This window comes from Ziziphus jujuba, chromosome 7 (assembly GCF_031755915.1).
Source record: "Ziziphus jujuba cultivar Dongzao chromosome 7, ASM3175591v1".
Lineage (NCBI taxonomy): Eukaryota > Viridiplantae > Streptophyta > Magnoliopsida > Rosales > Rhamnaceae > Ziziphus > Ziziphus jujuba.
Genome location: NC_083385.1, coordinates 13993003 through 14007168, shown reverse-complemented (window position 1 = coordinate 14007168; position 14166 = coordinate 13993003). Strand labels below are relative to the sequence as shown.

At 30.8% G+C, this 14166-nt stretch overlaps 2 protein-coding genes and 1 non-coding gene across 9 annotated transcripts; 1 reads left to right on the top strand and 2 right to left on the bottom strand.

Annotated features, from left to right (window-relative positions):
• Positions 1-482: 482 nt before the first annotated feature.
• LOC107424920 (glycosyltransferase 6) lies at positions 483-2196 on the bottom strand. The gene has a single exon (XM_016034812.4). The coding sequence runs from the start codon at positions 2100-2102 to the stop codon at positions 804-806; it is 1299 nt and encodes a 432-aa protein (XP_015890298.3). The 5' UTR covers positions 2103-2196; the 3' UTR covers positions 483-803.
• Positions 2197-4994: 2798 nt separating this feature from the next.
• TRNAT-AGU (transfer RNA threonine (anticodon AGU)) lies at positions 4995-5068 on the top strand. Its single transcript has one exon. It is a non-coding gene; the product is annotated as a tRNA-Thr (tRNA).
• A 176-nt stretch (positions 5069-5244) lies between these two features.
• LOC107424953 (heptahelical transmembrane protein 4) lies at positions 5245-9463 on the bottom strand. 7 transcript variants are annotated; one of them, XM_048479174.2, is made up of 6 exons: positions 9392-9463; positions 8950-9026; positions 8351-8602; positions 6871-7153; positions 6398-6421; positions 5245-6303 (listed from the first exon to the last, which is right to left on the bottom strand). In XM_048479174.2, the coding sequence occupies exons 3-6, from the start codon at positions 8572-8574 to the stop codon at positions 5650-5652; spliced, it is 1185 nt and encodes a 394-aa protein (XP_048335131.2). In that variant the 5' UTR covers positions 8575-8602; positions 8950-9026; positions 9392-9463; the 3' UTR covers positions 5245-5649. The 7 variants fall into 7 exon arrangements, with proteins under 7 accessions (XP_048335131.2, XP_048335128.2, XP_060674985.1 ...); XM_048479171.2 differs by lacking the exon at positions 9392-9463 and adding an exon at positions 9151-9385; XM_060819002.1 differs by lacking the exon at positions 9392-9463 and adding an exon at positions 9186-9385.
• Positions 9464-14166: the final 4703 nt, after the last annotated feature.

The window sequence follows — 14166 nt, the reverse complement described above, 5'->3', positions numbered from 1 at the left end:
TAGTTACTATTACTACTTTATAGAAATTCGAAACCATCAGCGTGTATTATATAAAATTTCCGCATGTTAATAGAGGTGCATCATTGCTTTATCATTAAATAATGGATGGATTTTCGTACCCAAATACCATATATTATTATTAATAATAGACTTAAAACATTTTTTTGGGTAAGTATATATTTAAAACATTTATAATGCCTCAAATTGTTTGGTTGTTTATATTAGATAATTGTACGTAATGTAATCACAAATAAAGATGTACAGCAAAGAATAACCACATTACAAGGAAGTGCCTACCGTCTGCTGGCCTACTCCCTATATTGAAGAGAGAATTCCAATTGAAAAAATTATTACTTTCCCTTACTTATTATTTATTTAAAAAGCATACAATCCCCGAAAGAGGAAAATAATCCTTCAATCATGCACTAATTGGTTCCCTAAAAGGCAAAGATAATTATACCACCATGCGCCCAAAAAAAATATATAAAAAAAATCAATTAATAAAAAGACACAAATTCAAGATGGATACCATAATCGCTCTTGTACTCCACATCCAATCCTCTTAAAAGCAAAAGTTCAATCTTTTATCCATGAGTAATGATGAAGATCAACTTATAAGCTTTTTGGCATCTACATTTTACCATCCTTCTCATCCACTTTAAACACCCTTTTAAAACTTTCAACCATTCCATTTAACTAAGCAAAACTATCATATTTTATGTACAAAATATAAATTCAAAGTAATGCTTGTAATAAATTTTGTAACCAATATGGGCTTATTAGCTACCCTGGAAAAAAGTCAATCAAGATGGTCCATCTGATGAAGGGTAATCAAACGGCATAGAAATCACAGAAGAAGAATCCAAATCCGTATGCACAAAACCATAGTTGCGAAGCACTTGATTATCAGCAAAATTTAGAGCCCTCCGTATCTGATTCCAACAGGAGTCACCTGAATACATCGGATTGTGTTCTCCACTACACGGTTGACATCCCGTGAAATGCGTCACAAACGGTCGTCTAACGGTCGTTTCATTCTTCATACGCGCCTCTCTTAGCTTTGCGTACCACTCGCTGTCTCTCTCTGCGTGTCTCCTCCTTAGCTCGTTAGCTCCTTTCTCTATCTCTTCGTATCCATCGGTGATGTTATCATAGCTTCCCACTACCCCTATCCAGTAGGCCTCCAAATAGTACTCTCCTTCTAGATAAGTTTTGTTCTCCCATTTCTCTCTCTGTGTAAATAGCAAGTATATCAGAGACGACTGGTCGTCTGGAAGCGGGAACGGCTTGTCCTTGAACGTTGCCCTCAGAATTTGGCCCCACTTCTCGTAGTTTGGGCTATTTGGGCCCATTTGGGCCCATTCATTAATCAAGTCCATGGACCATTGGCAGTTCCTGATAAGAATCACTCCCGCGTTGAGTCCCGTCCAACTTTTGTTGTCTTTGTCATCGTAGACCATGTCGGGCCATCCATGAACGACGAGGTTGTGGTTGTCGTACCGATCCAGTGGAATCTTGAACTCCATGTCGGTGACTGCGGCATCCGAGTCCATCCACCAAATCCACTCGGCCTCAGGGTGGGCCATCATTGCGGCCAGGATGATCGGCAGCTTGGCCCAATACGAATCCATCTTGGGATGCAAGAAGGCGTGGTTGTAGAAAACGTCGTAGCCGTGGATTCGGCAGTAGTCAACTTTGTTCTTGAAAAGTCTCAAAAGGAGATGATCGCCGATTGGATTCTTACAAGGCGACGGCTGTGACCCAGTGACGAGGAGAACCCGATCACGTGCTCCGGCAGAGTACGAAGGGTGATGCTTCAGCCAATGTTTACGCTTCTCATCCCAGTTAGTGACCCGATTCTCAACGGAATAACTCAGTTCCGGGTCGTCATAGAAGGATATATGGTACGGGTGGTCTTGGTGGTGCAGGTTAGCGTCAGTCTGGGCGCAATTTAGTAAAGAAGGGCCAATGCGCCAAAGGTAGTAACTGTTAGTGATGGTAAAAGGGTATGCGAAGCACCAGAAAATAATGAATAGAGGAAGAAAGAGTAAAGCAACGGCGAAACATGACCAGTCTTTGGTTCGATGAGTGAGAGTCGCCATAGAAGTGGGTTTGGATCAGAGAAATGGAGGGAATGGTGTTTTAAGGAAAACATTGGGGGGTCGAAACTTTTCCAAATAGAGGATGTTCATGACCAATTTGTGAAATAATGTCAATTTTGTAAGATTAGGTGGTCGTAAGTAGCAGATTTGTTGCCAAAAGCATTACGGGCTATATTTGGTTGGCAATTATTATGAATCTCGTACACAGAACAAGAGTGAGAGAGAAAGACCCAAAAAGCATAATCACGTTTACATCTCTGCTTATGAAGCTGCTAAAACTGTCTGCTTTTCCATATCCTGCATGCAATATTTCTGCAAAAAGTTCCTTTCCAACAGTTTTATTTTATTTTATTTTTTCCTATTACCTTTTATTTATTTTTATTTTTTTGCAAAATTTATTTTTTCCTACTACTAATCGTTCAATTTTGTTTTATTTCATATTTTAGTAAAAATAGTATTTGAGTATTATCTAAAAAATATATTAGTAAAAGGAGTAATGTGAAACTATTAAATGCCAAATCTCAGTAAATATTTAAAGTTATATGAATTGGATTGAATGTTCCTGATGGTCGTTTTTGTATCCTATACTCTTATCATTAAAAGGAAAACCATAAATGCAAAATGTAATCTTTAGCTTTAATTTAAAATTATATTTTAGTATATAAGTTGAAGTATATTTATTATGAAATATGGGAAGGGAAAACAAAAATTAGAATGTTACAGTGCACGACCAAGAAGTGTACCTTTTACCTTTTTATTTTATTTTTGAATCTTTACTACCCATATTCTTAAAATAAGAAATGTTGTGAAGCTTCAGTGCGTCACGTTGTTTTCGCAACGTAGTCCTATTGCATTAAAAAAAAAAAAAATCATTTAGTGCATATATTTCAAATATATATACATATATATTTTAAAATTTTAACAAAAATTCTATATTAAAAAAGGCAGTAGGTCCTTCTTTTTCCCCTTTTTTTTTCTTTTTTTTTTTTTAATTACAAGATGAAAAAAAAAAAAAAAGAAACTATAAACAAACATCATGGGAAGACAACCTTCCCCTGCATATTAAAGAAACAAAATTATCAATGCCTTTGGCAGCTACATCAAAAGTATGCAGAAAAATATTACTAGAGTGACTAAGATTAGAAAGACCATAAGTAATAGCATTACTCTCTTTGTAAATATGACTAATTGATAACCTAGGATTATTCTGAAAGTTAAGCTTAACAATTCCAAACAATGACATAGAAGGTGTGATGAGCTTGAACACCCTTAAGAATCCAAGTCACAACCAAAATAGAATCCATCTCAACAAGCACATTACCATAGTTTTCGCCCTCAAAAAATTTAAAGCCATCATATAAATCCTAGATTTTATTTAAAATATAGTTGATACTATCTAAATTTACTGAATAACTAGAAATCCAGAAGCCATTGGTATCTCTGACAACCTCTCATGCACTAACAAAATTCAAGCTCGACTTATAGCTGCCATTAGTATTCAACTTAACAAAACCATTAGGAAGAGGGTTCCACTTAATCCAAATTAACTGCTAAACTTTCCCAAAATTACTACAATTTAAAGCCGAAGCCATGTCAAGAGTGTAATTCATGATAATGTCTAGGATTAGTAGGCCATTTAAAGGGGGCCTCAATACAACACTTGCATCTCCTATAAACAACCAATTTTTGGAATAACTACAAAATCTCATATATGGTGTATAGTGTCTAAGATTTAAAATTTCAATATCAATAGAAATATCAAACGTTTAAAATATAAAAATATCAAAAATTATTGAATATCAATAAAAACTCATTAAAAATGATGGAAATTGATAGAAACTTATTTTAAAATAATTTTTTTATTAAAATTTTAAGATTAGCTTAATTAATTAATTAATTATCAAATTGACTATTAAAATTACAAAAATATTTTGGATATTATAATTCTATGAATCAATTGATTCATAATAGCCATTAACATTTAAAAATATATTATTATTATTATTATTAATAAAAGAATATAAAAATACATATTAATAAATTTATTTATTAATTAAAATATATAGAATAATTATAATAATTATATTATATTTTATAAATGTTATTTCAATACTATAAAAAACTCCTGGATGGTTAAGAATTATTTATATATTTTTCATTCTTATTTTAAAATATGAAATATAAAAAATAATTATTAAAAAATATAATTTCTTGATAATTTTGCATGTAATTGTTACTATACCATCGATACCAAAATTTTGAACTTTTATTTGCAAAAAATATATTTTTTGCATATCTTTCAATTTTTATCTAAAATCTAATTTTTATTTACTTTATAATATTTATAAAAATATTAAATTTATTATTGTAAAAAATATTAATAGATAAGCAAATTTCTAATATGTAATATTAATATTTTCTAAGAATATGATAGGTAGACTTGTCTAATGTAATAATAAACATTATTTGTTAAATGTAATTTTTTATTTTCATTTGCGTAATTATTGGAAGACAATTAAAAGATAAAAAAAATATCAATAATATTAATTTGGCAAAAAATTTTACTAAACATCAATAATATTTATAAAACATTTTGATAAAACTTTGAAAAAAAAATATAAATATTTTCAAAATTCCATATAAATAAAATTTTTATGAAAATTATATATTTTTTAACTAAATTGTAAAAAAATTTATATAAATATTATGATAGAAATTTTTATAAAAATTATAGAATAAGATTAAAAATTTTGATCGATATAATAGAAATTATATTTATTTTCGCTTGATAGCTAGTCAGGTTATTTGTTTCGCCGCCGGCTGTCAATGATAGACTTGGGAAAACAAGCAAAAAAAGCTTTGGAAATTGTGTCAGATTCCTGTTCAGCATCAGCTTTCATAGCTCAGTTGGTTAGAGCACCCGTTTAGTAAGCGGGAGGTCTTGAGTTCGACTCTCAATGAAAGCAGTAATTTTTTCTTTTGCATTTCCTTCAACATAAAAAAAAAAAAAAAAAAAAAAAAAAAGAAAAGAAAAGAAAAAACAGAAGAAGAAGAAAAAATGTTCGATATTTCCATCAGTAGTAGTAATGTCATATTAATTATAAGCAATCAGTTCATATCGTATACTATACCAACACCCACATTTTTGGAAAGATGCTCATTCATTTGGAACCTATACCAATAATTGTTTGTACTTTCCTTTTTTTTGGTCTGATAGTACAAGAATCCTTACATTCACAAGGATTATGAGAAGCACCTATACAACCTAGGAGGTGCAAAACATTCTTCTTTTTCTTATTTTCATCTACACCTGAATAGAAAACAACATTCGTTTCAATACTGAGTTACATCTAGATTTACAGACTGAGGGATGGGGCAGAGGCTCTTCTCGTTTTCCTAAACCAACTTCACCTATCCATATAAAGTGACAACCAACAAAGGCCTTCCCACCAATCAATCTTCTTAAAACAACAAATTCGATAATGTTCATACAAAGTGACAACCAACAAAGGCCTTCCCACCTATCAATCTTCTTAAAACAACAAATTCAACAACCTTCCAGATCGCGCCATTTGAGGTAAACAAGCCCTGCCCTGTAGTGAGTGTAAGCCCCGGCCACTACTAATACATGAAACAGCTGGTGGCTGTGCCCTGCAATGTCAAATTTCCCAGGCATCCATCGTTCTGGAATCCTTGTGGCATAAACCAATGCTCCTATCCCATAAAGGGCACCCATCAGAATCTCATATCCGGTTGTGTGGAGTGCCTCAGGTTGGTCCCAAAACATGACAAGCTTGTGCATAATTGGTAAAACCCCAGACAAGCCCATGCCAAAGAAGAGAGAAGCACGAATGGAACGGAATCCAGGAGTTTGAAAGACTGGCAGGAGAGAAACCATGATGGTGGTGATTCCCAAGAGGGTTATAAAGCCCATGTAGAGGTTGCAGAAGAAAGGATTACACATGAAGGAGTAGTAGACAGGAGGGTAAAAGGAGGTAGAAATAAGTGCTGCTATTCCAGCATAATCGAGCCTGAGCATGATGTATGATACACGCTCGGAGTGGCAAGAGAGGAGGTGACATGTGCTGCTGGCCAGCAAGCAAAACATGGCGCCCCCTAAGAATGCAAAAAATGGCCATCGTGTGATTGGCGTCAGCATCAATGGTGCTATTATGTTTGCCACATCTTCTTTCATGCTACGCTGTTCAATCCAAACACAGAGGAACTATTAGCTGCACATAATTCCAAAGAAAGAAGTGACGCTTAAAAAAAAAAAAAAACCAACAATGCAATACTTCACATTGTCTTCCCGTCCCCATCTACTCCAACCAGCACACATGCATAACAATGAACAAAGTGAATTTATGGGTATCTGAACCTTAAAAGATTATGGATTATACTAACTTTCACACTGATTAAATCTAATCAACAAATTCATAAAGAGTTTTAAAATAAAAATGTCAACCTCAAAAATATATCAACAAGAAACTTGAGAAACACCAGCAGTGATAACAATTATAAATGCTGACAGACATAGTTGCTATTAGAAGTATTTCAGTAGATAGTATGAATAGGAGTTGGGTTATATAAACATGCTCCTGCGCATCTCTAGACAGAAATCTGACATAAAAAGTCCAATTGAGGACATGATGCCAAACTATAAAAGCTTACAGAATAAATCTTAAGAAAATAATAACAATCATGCATTTGAATTGTAATTTCACAGAATTAACAAAAAGACCAAAGCTTTGAGGAGGAAATGCATTACCAGAACACAAACATCGGTGTGGTTGGCATGAGAAAATCGCTCAGGCAAACAATTATAAAAAAGTTCCAGAATATGCCAAGTTTTTAACTCCTCCCTAAGCCTGTGTAGATCAGGCAAGTTTGGTAAGGATGGAAGACTTGTCAAGAGTTCTTCTTGCAGTTTGTGCAGATCAGCCTTTTTCAGAACATCAGGAAAATGTAGAGTGTGAAGATCAACAACCTTTGGAATCTTCATTGCAGTGTATATCGTCAATGAAAGGAAAAGAAAGAACCCTATTAAATGCCTGCATGAATGAAAATTTATAATTATAGAAGGAAAAGAGGTTTTAGTAAGGGAAACATCTATATCTCTCTAAGCCAAGGATGAAGCAAAGGTCATTTTTAACTAGCTGACAACATAAAAATGCAGTGAACATTTGTTAGGGTGATAAAATAACTCAAGTAAAAGGACTATTGAATCAATAATAATTAATATTAGCAAATATATAGCATAGAGAGCATAAACAATGAATTAATTATAAAATGTATAGAATCAGTAGAATTGAAACTGAATTAATAGTTTTGGAGATGGAACAGTGTTGACAGTGGGTAAATATGGCATAGTAGTAACCAAAGAATTCAAGAGCTTAAGATAAGATTAAAGCATAAGTGGTTCATAAATACATACATTACACAGATTAGGGGGAAAAAATCAACGCTATTATGAATGTACCTTTAAGATGCATAGAATGATTACATTGTTTTCACCACATAATTCGAAGTAAAGAAAATTCTGTCCAAGAGCTTGAAGAAAATTCACAGTACATGAATAAATAACAGCTGTTCGTCCAGACCATAGAAATCAATTATCGTTGCATATATGGATAGAAGATTACAGTCTTATAGGTTACAGACAAAAACAACTCAGAAGGTCATATATAGTACTATCTCATATATGATCTCTTGCTCCTGCAACTCTTCTATCCATAACTCACAAGCAAACATTAACACCGTTGGTAAGAAGTACAAAACTGTTTCAAATACTACAGCATGTCAATTCCTATAACTTCAAATCAAATGTTAATCTAAGTATCTTCTTACAAAGCAAAGAATCCTAAATATATAGCTAATTCAACCGACAATTTTCCATTACATACAAAAAAGAAAATAAAAAATAAAAAAAATAAAAAAAGAAAAGAAAAGACAAAGACAAAGACAGGCATTAAAACCATATAATGATGAAGTTATAAATAGAGGATAGAAGCCATACGTCCAAACATTTAGTGTCTCATTGTGAATGGAAAATGTTAATCTAAGTATCTTCTTACAAAGCAAAGAATCCTAAATATATAGCTAATTCAACCGACAATTTTCCATTACATACAAAAAATAAAATATAAAATAAAAAAAAGAAAAAAAGAAAAGAAAAGAAAAGACAAAGACAAAGACAGGCACTAAAACCATATAATGATGAAGTTATAAATAGAGGATAGAAGCCATACGTCCAAACATTTAGTGTCTCATTGTGAATGGAAAATATGCTGAGCAAGACCTGCTTTAACGGCCACTCGGACCGGTAATGACCCACAATGTATTCATTGTCCCTCAAGTACCCAGGCAACATGTGATACTCAACCAGTTGGTACTTCACCTTCTTCCAGAGCCTTTGTCTTTTACTTCCTTTCACCAAAGAAGTACCGCTATTTTCCATTGTTTCAGAAGACATTTTGGAATTCTCACAATTCTTATTTCGCCTGCAAGGTTTATGTTCAACCAATTACACACACAACGTCAGTATGTCATGATTTTCTGCTTGGTCGCCCAATACAAGTAGAGAAAGAAGAAAAAAGAAACAAATTTTTTATTTAACGCAACCGAAAAAATAAAATTGTCTATATTGACAGAGAAAAGACCACATTTTTCCTCCAAATTCATGGTCTAATCTTTCTTCTTCTTTTTTTTTTTTTTTTTTTTGCTTCATCGTCCAATCAAATATTTTATACATGATCTGATGGAATAACAATAAATTGGTCCAACTGTGATTAAAAAAACCAAGACAGACAAGCAAAACCCAAATGAGGCAAAAAGAGAAATAGAGTACCTGAAATTGAAGAACCATCAGCTGAGAACAAGCGGCCCCAGAAGGAGATTCTTCTTCTTTGGTCCCTCAGTTGTTATCTAAATATTACAAAAAAGATAAAAATACCATATTAAATATAGAACCTGGCGGATATAATTATAAAAAAGAATAATAAGAGAAGGGCAAAGAAAGATTTTGAAATAAAAAAAAAAAAAAAAAAACCAGTAAAAAATGGAGGGAATGAAACAATGACAAACATACGGTCACCGACTGTGTAATCTTGGAGGTTCCGGGAAAAACCCACAAGACCGACAATCTTGATCTTGGGCTTTCACGATCCCAAAGATTTTAAAAACAGAGAGAGAAAGAGTAAGAAAGAAAGGGAAAGATTCGTTCTTAGAGATGCCGAGATTCCGAAAATTTGATGCTGTTGGGACTTCGAAATTGAAAAATTGTAAATTACCCTTGTTTGAAAATGTTTTTGCTTTCCATTTAATCGTTTTTATTTTGACTTGTAGCCCAAAGAGATTGTTTGCACGGCCAAAATTCATAAGAATAAAAAATATATTAATTAAAATTTAAAAAAAAAAAAAAAAAAAAAAAGGCAGAAGATATTTTAATAGGTGACTTTTGTTGGGTCCCCTCTTCGTAATTTTGGAAGGAAAGTTGTGGGTTCTGGAAGCCGTAAGTTTTTCGTCGTTTTGGTTTCCAAATTTGGCGGAGACATTTCTATAAAATTAAAATAAAAATTATCTTTATGTTTATTATATGAAAATCCTCACTTAGTGTTATTAAAAATTGTAACACACACACACACACACACACACACACACACACACACACATATATATATACTTTTTTTTCTTTCTCATTTATGATAAATTTACATTTCCTGCAAAATTTTGTTCGAACCAAATATAAAAATTAAAGTTTGTTATCTTTTTTTTTCTTTCTTTCTTTAATGGATTGTGTTTCGAAACAAAATATTAAGATTTAGAGGAAGAAACACGCACTAACGTTTTTTTTCTTAAACAAAAAAATTTAAAAAAAAAAGTTTTAAAACGGAGTTCATGACATTTAAAATTTTTTATTTTTTTGCTCAATATTTTTATCAAATAATTAATAATCGGGGATATAATAATATCTGATCTTGTCAAAGTTTTAAACAGTACTTCATCCAAAAAAAAAAGTTTTAAACAATAAAAGTATAAATTGTGATCAACGATTTTTGTGTGGAGGGGAATATTTGAACAACTAGAGTATTAAAAAAATTAAATTGTCTTAATCAAAGATAAATGCATTTGGCACTCAATTATTGGCAGGCCCAGGGAAATACTTAATTATTTCTGCCAAGCGTCGTGCTACTAAACGAGTTTAATACGTAACAAGTACGTTGCTTCTGGGCCACCGTCTCTTTTTGGGCCCAGATTGTTCTCCACCATCCAAGTGTTTCAAGGTTGACATAATCCGGGCCTTGCAAACTTTCAATTTAGTAGCTCTCAAAACGACAGGAGAGAAGTCTTTCAAGTTTTACACAATCTGGGCCTTGTAAACTTTCATTTTTTTATTTTTATTTTATACATATAAACTTTCAATTTACTAGCTCTCAAAATGCCAGAAGTTTATCCGTACAAATATATAAATGTTTGTCATTACCGGAAAGAAAAAAATATATCAATGTTTGTCTATATATAAAACACCGATAAAACTAGACAAGTCTCATGCAAAGTAGGAGTAACAAAAACAACATAATAATGTAATATATTTTAAACTTTAGAATAGAAATTAATGAGCTTTTTTTTATATAAAATAATTAATGAGCTTTAAAGGTACTTCAGCTCGACCACTTAAGAGTAATATTAATTCCCTCAAAAAAAAAAAAGAAGAAACAAAAACAAAAACAAAAATAAAAATTAAAACAAACAAACAAAGTCATATTGATGAAACTGAAAATTAGCCCTTCATTGATCATAAGCATCGGAAGAATATAAATATATGTTATAAACTTTTATTTTGTGTTTGAGATCAATACGTAGAATTTCAATATTTAGAATTGCAAAGAGTTCTAATGTGACAAGAATTATATTTACCTATCCAGTAATAAAAGGGTAAAATAGGTATTACGAATTTTCCCTGATTTTAAAACGATTTCCTTTCTTTTTCTGTGGGGAGGGTTAGTAGATACACAATGAGTTGTTCTGTCTAAAAGCTATATATATATATATATATATATATATGTATATATTTGATAAATTTTAAAAAAATCTTATTAAATAAATAAAAAAATTTTATCCGACCACCTTCTTTGATCTAAAAAATCATATTCAATTATAAATATCATTTTAATATTACAAATTCTATAATTTGTTATTGACATGAGTTCTCCAATGATAAATATTAATGCCAATGTTAAATTTTACTATTTCAGACTGCATATAGGCTTGAGCAACTCATGATTCATTCAAATTGAACTTGATTTTTATTTATTTGAACTTTACTCGTAAAGAAAACAAATTTAGTTTGAACAAGAAATGAAGTTTGTGAACTGATTTTGAACAATAAATGAAGGTAATAAATAGCTTTTGAATAGATAGAATTGTTATTTATATGCATTTATGTAAAAAATATATATATTATTAATTTAACCATATTAAATATTTATAATGCATAAATAATTATTATTATATTTCAAAGTTATAAATTTCTTTTAAAAAATTACTTTTTTAACAAAATTAATAGAAAAAATAAATTTATTAATATTTAATTTTAAAATTTTTATTTTAAAAAAATAAATATCTAAGTTTTTAAGATTTTATGTTCTAATGAGCCGAGCCAAGCTAAACTTAAACTTTTCATAAATGAGCAAAACAAAATTTATGTAAGTTATTTAAAAATTTTATAAGCTTAAACCAAACTTGAACATTTATAGAATCATATAAACCGAAATTAAAAATATTAATTGGACCCACTTTTTAAAAATAACAATTGTTAAGAATGCTAATTACATCCCATCTATTCATACTCTAATTGCAATTGCTAAAAAATAACAAGCTAAATTTTAAATTTTATTAAATTGCCATTGGATCCACTTTTAATTACCTTTTATCAATTAAAAACAAAAATAATATTAACTAAAAAATTAAATGACATTGGACTTACATTCTTTGTGAAAATGGGATCCAATAGTAAATTTTACCAGTTGCAAATCTGTTGCCAAATATAGTATTAAAAATGGCATCGACGAAATTTGCCATTTATCATTGAAGAACAAAAAAAAGGTGCCCATATATTTTAATTTTGCAATGTAGTAATATTATAGGTATTAAAATATTTATCAATTTATATGTCAAATGATAAGTATTAAAATAATATTAATTGATATATTCACGTAATTTAAATATAACAAAATAATTTTTTAAATGGACAAGTAAATTTTTAAAAAAATAAATTAAATATTGTCATATTATTTTATAAATAAATTTGATGAACATTTTAATGAAACTCTAACATTATTATTATTATTATTATTTGCAATGCAATGCCAAATAACACCCATTTCTAATTCTGTCATTCAAATTGACTGGTTTTATATTTATAAAATTCTAGTTGATGCTGTTGTTGTTGTTGTTTCTTTTTTTTTTTTTTTTTTTTTTGGTTGAAGAAATTCTAATTGATGTACTATTGTACAATCCGGTTAAGTTCGTATTAAGAAAGAAGTGAAATGAAAGCACCAAAATTAAGTAAAGTAGAATAGAAAGAAACTAAACTGGTAGGGTTAAGTAAAGTAGAAGAGAAAGAAACTAAACTGGTAGGGCTAACCAAAAAGGATTAGGAGCCGAAGAACCAGCGAGGCTTAGAGGAGAGGAGAGAAACTTCCTCTTTCAAATTGGTCCCACACCTGATTGTTGTGTTAATTTGGTGGTCATGTTCTTTATGCTAGACTGTGAACAATTTGCCTTTCCTCAAAAGAGCCTATGATCCTTCCTAATTTCTGTCTTTATATGTATCCTATTCACCATGTTTCATGTTTTTGGCTCTGGTCACCCACATGTACAATTATTTAACATGATACTGGCTCACATAAGAATATATTATTACTATTTGTTTTTTTTTTAATTATTAATTTGCACGGAGAAATATTCTCTCTTTTTGTTTTCTTTTTTGGTTGTTTGATTTTAGAAATGCAATTATTGCTTGGCGTTTTGGTCCTATTTCTCTTTATGCCTTGTGCTTTAAATAATCTTGTTTACTTACTATGTATCTTTTAATATCCATTTGATTATATAGCAAATTTTATTAGAATCTTAACAATGATTTGAAAATGAAGAGTGTGAATTGAAATGGTTGAAAACAAGTTGAGGAGATTGAGAAGAAAAGGAAATAGAGAAAGAGACCAGGGAAGTAATATCTCAATCTCAAATATTTTAATGGCAAATATTCTACTTTCTCTATAGCAAAATTTGAGGGTTCCAAACTATGATTTCTAAAAAATTATCATACTTATTAGTTAAATAATCCTACCTTAATCTTTTCTCTTTATTTTCAATGGTAAAATGGGGACAAGACGCTCCAAAAAAACAACAAAAGAGAGGATTGAGTATAGGGATGTAGCATTAGGCTTGAGAGAACTTTTGAGAAAAGCATGGAAAGCATTTTATTGAAATGGATATATATCAGAAATCGAATTTTCAGAAAAAGAGGAGAAAAGGGATTAATTATATACTACACAATGCAGGTCATTTCTAAAATGAACCAAAAAGAATCGTCGGGCAAGATAAGAATAACACTTTCTCAGCCCCCTATATAGGGAGCAGAGTTATCCCTTTCACCAAACCGATTGAATAAATTATTACCAAAAAAAAAAAAAAAAGGATTGAATCAGTTTGAACACGTAAAAGAAGGGTCGCGTATGAAAGTTTAACAGGGCTTGATTATTTATTTATTTATTTTTTATAGAATACATACAAAGATTTGAATTTGGAATTATTGGGATTTTTTTTTTTTTTAAATAATAGGGAATAACTGGGGATTGAAATGTCAAACTATATAATAACATATCTATATACAGTACTACTGTTACGTCACAAAAAGCAGTCATTGCTATACAAGAAGTCCAACTTACACCATGGCGAAAGGACTTTGAGATGATGTCCTAGTCCCGATTGCTTGTCATTTTTCAACATTAATGTCAGCCATATCAGGTTTGGAGCCAGTACTTTACCATTATTTTGGCATGGA